General features: G+C 36.0%; 1 protein-coding gene across 1 annotated transcript; it reads left to right on the top strand.

Annotated features, from left to right (window-relative positions):
• The first annotated feature begins 6,231 nt into the window (after nt 1-6,231).
• Nucleotides 6,232-11,280, top strand: LOC139901264 (uncharacterized). The gene is made up of 8 exons (XM_071883991.1): nt 6,232-6,489; nt 6,577-6,728; nt 7,069-7,296; nt 7,354-8,861; nt 9,335-9,438; nt 9,556-9,729; nt 9,952-10,259; nt 10,917-11,280. The coding sequence occupies exons 1-8, from the start codon at nt 6,232-6,234 to the stop codon at nt 11,278-11,280; spliced, it is 3,096 nt and encodes a 1,031-aa protein (XP_071740092.1).
• The last annotated feature ends 428 nt before the right edge of the window (nt 11,281-11,708 follow it).

Raw genomic sequence — 11,708 nt, 5'->3', positions numbered from 1 at the left:
CGTTCTTTTTCTTTCTTATTTCTCGCCGCTCTAGTTTTTAGGACATAGAATTTTCTATTTCTTCTTTAAAATTTCTTTAAACTTCGACGAAAAATTATTTTAAATGGTTAAATTGATAGACATCCAAAATTTTCTGGTTCGTAGTAATAGTTGGATTTGTTAGTGGCGAGTTGTGGGCTTATGATTTAAAAGGTCCTGGCTGCCTGCTGCATCTATTGGCTATTCGAAACGTGGGCAAAATCAGAAAAGTCTATTAATTTGATAACTTATATAATTTTTATCTTTTATAGCTAATAGGATATTCAGTGAATGCACCGACCAAAATGTTCACCACCTTTTATACGTTCACCACCTGTAACTCGATCAAGACATCTAGCCAATATTGTCGTCGTTGATTTTTCTTTAGAATCTTCATCTAGTCGACCAATTACTCCAATTCAAATTTCCGATAATCCATTTTTTGAACCCGACCTCACAATTGAGAATCCGGAGGATATTCAGGGACAATTCAGAGATCCTGAATCATTAATCTTTCCTCCGGAACCACCAATCATTCAAACAGATATTTTTGAGGAACAACCCATTAAATCAGAATCCTCTAGTGATTCAGATTCAACAAATTCAATAATGGAGAATCTGGAACCTCTAAGTATGGAAGACCGAATGAGAGCTAAACGCACTGGCCAAGGTCACGCAATTACTCAACCAGACATTAATGCGCCAGATTATGAAATCAAAGGACAAATCCTACACATGGTAACTAATCAATGCCAATTTAGTGGTGCGCCGAAGGAAGATCCAAATGAACATCTTCGAACCTTTAATAGGATTTGTACTTTATTCAAAATAAGAGAAGTGGAGGATGAACATATATATCTCATGTTATTTCTCTGGACTTTAAAGGGAGAAGCCAAAGATTGGTTAGAATCGTTACCTGAAGGGGCGATTGATACATGGGACGTTTTAGTTGAAAAATTTCTTAAACAATTCTTTCCGGCATCTAAAGCCGTAAGACTTCAAGGAGAAATTGTTACGTTCACACAAAAGCCAAACGAAACTCTATATGAGGCGTGGACAAGATTTAGAAAGTTGTTAAGAGGATGTCCGCAACATGGTTTAGACACTTATCAAATAGTACAAATATTCTACCAAGGATGCGACATCACTACACGAAAAGATATCGATATAGCAGCTGGTGGTTCCATTATGAAGAAAACAGTAACTGAAGCTTACAAAATTATTGATAACACTGCTTCCCACTCACGTGAGTGGCATCAAGAAAAAGATATCGTTAGATCATCTAAAGCAGCTAGAGCCGATTCTAGCCATGACTTCGATTCCATTTCTGCAAAGATAGATGCTGTCGAGAGATGAATGGAAAAGATGACTAAAGATATTCACTCAATACGATTTAGTTGTGAGCAGTGTGGAGGACCACATTTGACAAAAGATTGTCTTAGTATTGAACAAATAATGGAACAAAGAAAGAATGTTTCATACATGAACCAAAGGCCTGGAAATAATTATCAGAATAATTATCAACCGCTAAGACCGATCTACAATCAAAACCAGAATTATAATCGAAATGTTTCATACAACAACCAACAAGGTCCTAGCAACCAACAAGTATCCAATAATACTTACAATCAGCAAAGACCTATTTTTCAAAACAAACCACCACAAACCGATGATAAAAAGCCAAATTTAGAAGATATGATGTCAAAGCTAGTTGAATCTCAAACTCAATTTTTCACATCTCAGAAACAAACGAATGAACAAAATGCCCAAGCATTTAGAAATCAACAAGCTTCTATTCAAAATTTAGAACAAGAAGTAAGTAACCTAGCAAGATTAATAGGTGAAAGAAAACTGGGAAGTTTACCTAGTGATACAAATGCTAACCCCCGGAATGAAATAGCTAAAGCCATTACCACAAGAAGTGGTATTACACTTAAACCACCTGAAATGCCTGTAATTTCTGATGAAGCTATTCCTACTCCACAAGAACCACAACCTGAGCAAGATAAGGAAACAGAACTGGAAGTTGAAAAGGTTAATGAAGATAACACAATTAAGGCTAAACCTTATGTTAAACCATACCAACCACCACTTCCTTACCCGAGTAAAATGAGAAAAGAGAGACTTGAAGCAGAGCAATCCAAATTCTTGGATATGTTTAAACAAATAAATGTAAATCTTTCTTTCATTGATGTGATTTCAGGAATGCCTAGATATGCTAAATTTCTGAAAGATCTAATCACAAATAGAAAGAAAATGGAAGAACTCTCGGCTGTTACTATGAATGCTAATTGTTCTGCAGTACTGTTGAATAAGATACCAGAAAAATTATCTGATCCAGAAAGTTTCACAATTCCATGTTTTCTGGGAAGTCTTAGTTCAATAGAAGCATTGGAAGACTTAGGTGCGAGTATAAATCTAATGCCATATTCACTATACGCTAAATTAGACCTTGGAGAATTGAAACCAACACGAATAAGTATACAACTAGCCAATCGATCAGTAAAATATCCTAGAGGGATATTGGAGAACATGCTAGTTAAAGTTGGTACTTTAGTATTTCCAGTAGATATTGTTATTCTGGACATGGAAGAAGATTCTCGAGTTCCTCTCATATTAGGAAGACCATTCTTAAACCCGGCTAAAGCAATAATAGACGTGTTTGGTAAGAAACTGACCCTAAGTATAGAGGACGAGAGTGTTACCTTTTCAATCAATAGAGCCATACAACAACCGCAATCTGCAGATGATACATGTTATTATATTCAAACTATAGATTCACATGCAGAATTGTTAGAAGAATTTCCAGAATTACAAGGAACAGGAGAATGTTCTTTAGGAGAAGGAACTGGACCAATTGATGAAGCTGAAATGTTAGCTACACTTATGGCTAATGGATATGAACCTACAACAGAAGAAATTCAAATGCTAAAAGAGGAAGACAGATATCGATACAAATCATCGATAGAAGAACCACCGATATTAAAGTTAAAGCCACTTCCAAACCATTTGGAATATGCTTATTTACATGGTGAATCTGAATTACCTGTAATAATATCGTCTTCTCTTACGAAAAATGAAAAATCTCAACTCATTTCTGTGCTAAAAGCTCATAAACCAGCTATTGCATGGAAGATTCATGGCATTAAAGGAATAAGTCCTTCGTATTGCACACATAAAATCCTTATGGAAGAAGGTCATAAAACGTATGTGCAACGCCAACGAAGACTAAATCCTAATATGCAAGATGTTGTTAAGAAAGAAATTATTAAACTGCTAGATGCAGGTTTAATTTATCCAATCTCTGATAGTCCATGGGTAAGCCCAGTTCAATGCGTACTGTCATAACCCTAACTTTTTCTACTAGGTTATTTAATCTAACCTTTCAAAATTAAATTTTTTTTTCTTGACTAGTATATTTAATAAAATGCGTCTTGATTTATTTTAGGGTTTGTATAACCCTGGTCTTATATTTAAGTCTTGATTGATCGAGGATTGTGATACATATACACAATTCCTAGAAACCCTAGTTTACCACCATAAATCCTAAGACTTGAAAAAAAAAAAAACTACACACTTGTATACTTGTGAAATTAAGTATATAACATGATCAAGTATTATTGATTAAGTAATCATCCTTAATCCACCTAGTTAGTAAAATACTACAACATTAGTCATTAACTAAGTCTTACCCAAGATTATAACACCTAATTATATACTTACATCTAAACTTAAAACTAATCTAAGATTAACCAAAAGACTACATGTAATTAACATTACTTAATTAGCACTAATTACATGTAAATATAACAAACACTTGTCATTTCCATGCATAATTAACTAAGTAAAGATTGATTAGTCATCTTCTCTTTTCTTCTCCTAATGCCACATTACATACACATGTCACTTCCATGCATGATTAGCTAGTAAGTGTGCTTAGTCATTTAACCTCTCTTTCTTCTCCATGTTACATGCCATCATCATCATTCCCATAAGATCAAATTGGTAACTCTTGAACTCACTTACTAATCTTAATCATTCACTAAATCCTATCTAAGTTACAGCCATTTCTTTCTTCTTTGTTCATCTTCATCAACTCATACATCATCATTACTCAAGATATAATTACCAAGAACACTTCTTTTATTTCTTACCAAGTTACTTTCAAGAGAAATGGGTGTAAAAGCTTAATCTAGAGTGTTAAAAACACTCAATGATGATTACATGGCTAACTCTAATCTTGATCATAAGTAACTAAAAATATGTTTTACATATGTTTAACAACCTAAAATAAACTTAAAATGAAAAGGGATATAGCTAAAATGTATTAAGATTACTAGTTAGTCCTTAACTTTCATAAGAACCAAGTCAGTCTTCATTTGGTGGAATTTTTAGAAAATACTTACACTCACTTTTGCTACTGGAATTTTTTAGATTCTAAAACTTTTATGAGTCCTAGACTTTCTATAAAAATCCCATGATTTATAAAGTAGTTTAAGTATTTCTTTTGTATTTTTACTTTTTATGGGTACTGATTTGGACAGAATCTGTCCAACACACATGTATCACCAAAAATGAGGTACCAACGTTTAGATATGAAAACTTAGGAGATTTTCATTATAAAATAGACTAAAAATAGAACATGTTAGGCTTTGGAATCATATAAAAAGCTTAAGAAATGATTAGGATATGGTCTTGTACATTTAAATAATGGGTTTTAAACTTGTTGAAACTGTCACCACTTAGAATATAAAGAAAATGTACACAAATTATGTTTTCTGAGCAAAACGAATTTTTGAACTAAAATATAACTATATTGGAGTAAGACTTCAAAAGTATAAGTCTAAATAAATTAATTTACTATTTTTAGTGATATTAAACTTTAAACTAGTCAAAACAGTCCACTTGTAGTAAAATAATTCTATAAAATTCATTTTTATGATATAAATTACAAATCTTATATTTTTAGACCTCCAACACATATACCTTCACATATAAAATAAGAATTACCTTATATCACTACTTTTTAAATAAGAAATCAACTTCTAAAACAACTTGTAAAATCAGTCCACATAGAAACCTTAACTTGTAAACCGAGAAACCGTCTTTTAAAAGCCGAGTACACTATGTTACATTTGAAAATAAATCAAATCATTAGTATTACTAATATTAGTAATAACACACCTCTGACCTTAACTTATGTATTTAGGTCCCGAGCTCGAAGTACATCAAAGTACTTAAACCACAAATCCAAGCTTTATACCGAATAACATCACCTGTGAGTATCATAGTCCTATTTTACTTGCTATTAGCAAACGTACTATTTTGGGATGAGAAACATGCTTATTTTATGTTTTACATTATGGACATAAGTGCTTAAAACTATATTCTATTGTGTTGAGTTTGTGACTTAGCTTAAACCCCGATTCTGATATCGTTAATTACTTGTTTATGGTAAACGTGAATAATGTGGATAGATCTATTTGAGGGTGACTCCTTACATCCGGCATAGTCTTCAGGCTAGCGAATGCATAACCTTCGACTTTGTAGCTCTAGCTAAGTGAGACTACATGATTTCGGGTTCTTGATTGTTAAGTTCGATATCGGGAGCTCATGTTTATTTAGAATATATTTATAACTGTTTATACTTGAAAATCTTATGGTCCATACATTTATATACATTAAACCTATGATCTCACCAACATTATTGTTGATGTTTTTAAGCATATGTTTTCTCAGGTCCTTAAGCAGGAGTCCGCATACATTCAGGTTGGCTTTTGGGATGTCGTCAGGATGTCGGGACGTCGTTTTAAAAATAAATCATCATGCACTATGTTTAAGTGTTGTACTTTGTTATGTTATGGTTGTAATTGTTGTACTTTACTTTTAAGTCCCGACATGTAACTCAAAACTTGTACTTGTGTGTTGAAATAAAAACGTTTCCGCTGTCGTCTTTAGAAATCGTTAACTATAACTGGGACACCTATCACGTCACATTTCGGGATTGAAATGGGCTCATGACAGACATGGTATCAGAGCCCAGGTTATAGGGAACCAGGACTGCATTAGTGTGTCTAAGATTCTAGGATGCATTAGTGAGTCGGGTCTATAACGGAGTCATTTTCGTCTTTCACGTATTTTAGTCTTTTGTTGTCATTTTGCTTATCGAAACTTCTATATGTTAAATTGTATGTTTTTGTGTGATGACTTAAGATGGCCGCCTCACAAAGCTCGATGTCTTCCAACTACTTTCCCGACCCGATAGCAAACTCAAGCTCAACTGGTGATGATATCTCCGACGAAGACGCGAATGTTTACCAGTCATTTTGGAGACGTTGGGGTTGGGTTAGAACCATGATTTCCTCTTGGGTACATGAGGAAAGTACATCTTATCATGAGGTACACGTTCCACCATCCCGAGGAGGTGTTGATGTCTTGACTGGCCAAACTGTTAGGGACACTCTTTTTACCGTTATTTCCTGAATTCGCCGTCTTGATAACCGTATCTCTAGGGTTTTTGAATCTGTTTATGCGTTATATGATTCCGATAAGTAAGAGGCATTAGAGGCTTCTATTAAGGATCTTAAGGATGACTATTATGACCTTTATGCTAGGGTAGAGCTTAATAAGCAGTGGATGGAGCGTAACATGATTGATTTTGATTCGAGGTTGGGTGCTATGGAGGCGATGCATTTAGCAGACTTGCAAATGTTCGCTCAAGATCGCCAATGGAGATCTTAAATTGCTTTGGGAGATTGTGGTGATCCTTACTAGTGTTCTATGACATTAGTATATTTTGACTATCTATCACCTAATCGGATATATATAGGAATAGTAGTAGTGACTTAACTTGTACTAGAAAATTATCTAAGTGAACTGTAATGGGTAGATATTACCCAAGTTTTGTAATTATAAAATGCTAATGGAAAAGGCTTTTATTATTATGAAGTTTAGTTCATTTCCTTAATTGTGCCATTATGTACAATCACTACTATTTATTTTGTATATATTACTCTAAGTAATTGATGTCTCTTTTTGATTATCATGAAGGATAATGCAAACACGAAGGACTTTTACTGACGCTCAAGTTAACGAGATGATTAGTCAAAGGGTTAATGAGGCTTTAGCTGCTGCTGAGGCACGGAGAGTGCAAGCTAATGCGAGTCAAGCTGGAGGTTCAAGTGGAAATAATGTTCCACAAAGATGTACCTACAAGGAGTTCTCCAACTGCAAACCTCAAACTTTCACTGGAATGGAAGGACCGGTTGGTTTGATGAGGTGGTTTGAGAGGCTCGAGTCGGTCTTTTGAATAAGCAACTGTGCAAATACGGATAGAGTAAAGTTTGCTACTTGTACTCTTCAAGATGGTGCCCTGACATGGTGGAACAATTATGCTCAGCCTACAGGAATGGACGCGTCGTATGCAATGCCATGGGAAGAATTCAAACAAGCAATGATCAGTGAGTATTGTCCAAGAAACGAAATTCAGAAACTAGAAATGGAATTGTGGAATTTGAAAATTCAGGGGAATGACATTATGGGATATACAAAACGATTCCTAGAACTTGCCCTATTGTGTCCGGAGTTAGTTACTACTGAAGCAAAGAAGATCGAAAGGTATGTGTGGGGACTTTCGAAAGAAATCCAAGGTAATGTAACGTCATCCAAACCAGAAACACTCCAAAGTGCTATTAGAATGGCACACAGCCTGATAGATCAGATTACACGTCATGAAAACCCGAAAGCAACAGCAGATACAAAAACTCAAGGCGGTAAGCGTAAGTGGAATGAGAACCAAGGAAATAGTTCTCACCAGAAGAAACAATATACCACCAAGTTTGAGAATGCTAGTGCCAAGAAGAATTATAATGGCAAGAAACCTTATTGCAATCAATGTTATAAGCATCACTATGGAGCTTGTACTATTGTTTGTGATAGGTGCAAAAAGGTGGGGCATATGTCCAAAGATTGTAGAGTCAATCTCGCACAGTCAACTGGAAATAAACCTAAGACTTGTTATGGATGTGGACAAGTGGGACACATGAAGAATCAGTGTCCGAATGGCAAGAAGGATGGAAATGCAAAAGGTAGAGTATTTAATATCTCGGCAAAAGGAGCTCGTGAAGATCCTGATTTAGTCACGGGTACATTTCTTCTAAACAACTGCATTGCTTATGTACTATTTGATAGCGGTGCTGATAGAAGTTTTATTTCTAAGGACTTTAGTACCGTGATTAACGTACCTCCAACTGCTTTAGACACTAAGTATATCGTAGAATTGGCTAATGGCAAAACTTGGAAAGTAAATAAGATCTTTCGAGGTTGTGCTCTAACGTTAGCTGATAAATTATTTGAAGTCGATCTTATGCCTGTTGAGTTAGGTAGTTTTGATGTTATTATTGGTATGAATTGGTTATCTAAGAACCATGCGGACATTGCTTTCACGGAGAAATCCATTCGTATTCCTCTCGCGAATGGTGAAACTTTGGTAGTTCAAGGAGAAAAGAGTGGCACGAAACTCAACATCATTTCTTGCATGAAGGCTAGAAAATATTTAAGGAAAGGATGTCAAGCCATCCTTGCACACGTAAAGGAGATGGAGTCGGAGAAGAAGCGACTTGAGGATGTACCGGTAGTAAAGGATTTTCCTGGAGTTTTTCCTAAAGATTTACCTGGTCTTCCTCCGCATAGACAAGTTGAATTTCAAATCGACTTAATTCCGGGAGCTGCACCTGTTGCTCGACCACCATATCAATTAGCACCTTCAGAATTGCAAGAGTTGTCGAACCAATTACAAGAACTGTTGGATAAGGGATTTATTCGACCTAGTTCATCGCCCTGGGGTGCTCCTATCTTGTTCGTAAAGAAGAAAGATGGATCTATGAGGATGTGCATAGATTATCGAGAGTTGAATAAATTGACGATTAAGAATCGGTATCCACTACCGAGAATCAATGATTTGTTTGATCAACTACAAGGATCTAGTGTATATTCGAAGATTGATTTGAGATCTGGTTATCATCAGTTAAGAGTCAAGGAGGATGATACTCCTAAGACAGCTTTTAGGACGTGATATGGCCATTACGAATTCTTAGTCATGTCATTTGGTTTGACTAATGCACCTGCGGTATTCATGGATCTCATGAACCGTGTGTGTAAGCCGTATTTGGACAAGTTTGTTATCGTATTCATTGACGATATTTTGATCTACTCTAAAAGTAAAGAAGAACATGAAGAACACTTGAAGATAATTCTTGGATTTCTAGACAAAGAGAAATTATACGCCAAGTTTTCAAAGTGTGATTTTTGGTTGCAGTCGGTACAATTTTGGGTCACGTGGTTAGTAGCCAAGGTATTCATGTTGATCCTGCCAAGATCGAGGCTATTGGCAACTGGGAAGTTCCTAAGACTCCAACTCAAGTGAGACAATTTTTAGGTCTTGCTGGATATTACCGAAGGTTTATCCAAGATTTTTCGAAGATTGCGCGACCTTTAACTACACTGACTCACAAAGGAAAGAAGTTTGAATGGTTAAAGGAACAAGAGTCTGCATTTCAACAATTGAAGCATAAACTAACTACTGCACCCATATTATCTTTACCTGAGGGAAATGAAGATTTTGTGGTTTATTGTGACGCCTCGCGTCAAGGACTTGGATGTGTTTTGATGCAGCGACAGAAGGTCATTGCTTATGCATCACGACAGCTGAAGGTGCACGAGCAAAACTATATAACTCATGATTTAGAATTGGGATCTGTTGTCTTTGCCCTTAAAATGTGGAGACATTATTTGTATGGAACTAAATGCACTATATTTATGGATCACAAGAGTCTTCAACATATTTTTGATCAGAAAAAATTAAATATGCGACAACGGCGTTGGGTTGAATTGTTGAATGATTATGACTGCGAAATTCGTTATCATCCTGGGAAGGCTAACGTGGTTGCCGATGCATTGAGTCGAAAGGAAAAGATTAAACCTCTTCGAGTTAGAGCACTGAATATAACTATCCATGCAAATCTTGTTTCACAAATCCGAGATGCTCAGTTAGAAGCTGTGAATGAGGAACATTGGAAGGATGAGGCGATTAAAGGATTGATTAAGCAAATTGAAGTAAAGGGTGATGGGACCCGATACTTTGCAGGACGTCTATGGGTACCAAAGTATGGTGAATTAAGAAAACTTGTGTTAGATGAAGCGCACAAGACGAGATACTCAATTCACCCTGGAACTGGGAAAATGTATCACAATATCAAGGAATTTTATTGGTGGCCTAACATGAAAGCTGACGTTGCCACTTATGTGAGCCAATGTCTGACTTGTGCGAAAGTCAAAGTGGAGAATCAAAAACCGTCAGGGTTGTTACAACAACCGGAAATCCCACAGTGGAAATGGGAAAGAATAACCATGGATTTTATAACGAAGCTACCAAGAACCGTGAGTGGTTACAACACTATTTGGGTGATTGTCGATCGTCTCACTAAGTCTGCACATTTCCTACCTATGAAAGAGACAGATAGGATGGAGAAATTGGCACAATTATATTTGAAAGAAGTTATTTCAAGACACGGAGTGCCTGTCTCTATTATATCCGACCATGATAGTCGATTCACGTCTAGATTTTGGTAATCTTTACAAGAAGCTCTAGGAACTCGTGTGGACATGAGTACCGCCTACCATCCGCAAACTGACGGAAAAAGTGAAAGGACCATCCAAACCCTAGAAGATATGCTACGGGCATGTGTTATTGATTTTGGTAATGGATGGGATAAATATCTACCATTAGCAGAATTTTCATATAATAACAGTTATCACGCGAGTATTAAAGCCGCACCATTTGAAGCTCTCTATGGTAGAAAGTGTAGATCACCTCTATGTTGGAGTCAAGTGGGTGACAGACAACTCACTGGTCCAGAAATCATATATGAGACTACAGAGAAAATCTTTCAGATTCAAGAGAGATTGAAGACTGCCATGAGCCGACAAAAGAGCTATGCTGATGTTCGAAGAAAATCCTTAGAATTTCAGGTAGGAGATAAAGTCATGCTTAAAGTTTCTCCCTGGAAGGGTGTGATTCGATTTGGGAAGCGAGGGAAACTAAGCCCGAGATATGTTGGACCTTTCGAGATAATTGAAAGGATTGGTCCTGTGGCATATCGTTTGAAACTACAGCAAGAATTGAGTGGTATCCATGATAATTTTCATGTCTCAAACTTAAAGAAGTGTTTGTCCGACGACAGTCTCATTATTCCATTGGAATAGATTCGTATAGACAATAAACTTCATTTTATCGAGGAACCAGCTGAGATCATGGATCGCGAAGTTAAGCGCTTAAAGCATAGTAGTATTCCGATTGTCAACGTTCGTTGGAATGCTCGTAGAGGACCGAAGTTTACTTGGGAAAGGGAGGACCACATGAGGCGGAAGTATCCCCATCTTTTCACTGATATTACAAAAACGTCAGGTACCACCTAAATTTCGAGGATGAAATTTTTATTAACGGGTGGGTAATGTCATAACCCTAACTTTTTCTACTAGGTTATTTAATCTAACCTTTCAAAATTAAATTTTTTTTTCTTGACTAGTATATTTAATAAAATACGTCTTGATTTATTTTAGGGTTTGTATAACCCTGGTCTTACATTTAAGTCTTGATTGATCGAGGATTGTTATACATATACACAATTCCT

The sequence above is a fragment of the Rutidosis leptorrhynchoides genome, chromosome 3 (genome assembly GCF_046630445.1).
Source record: "Rutidosis leptorrhynchoides isolate AG116_Rl617_1_P2 chromosome 3, CSIRO_AGI_Rlap_v1, whole genome shotgun sequence".
Lineage (NCBI taxonomy): Eukaryota > Viridiplantae > Streptophyta > Magnoliopsida > Asterales > Asteraceae > Rutidosis > Rutidosis leptorrhynchoides.
The sequence above is the reverse complement of the archived record's forward strand: the minus strand, read 5'-3'. Positions and strand labels throughout refer to the sequence as shown.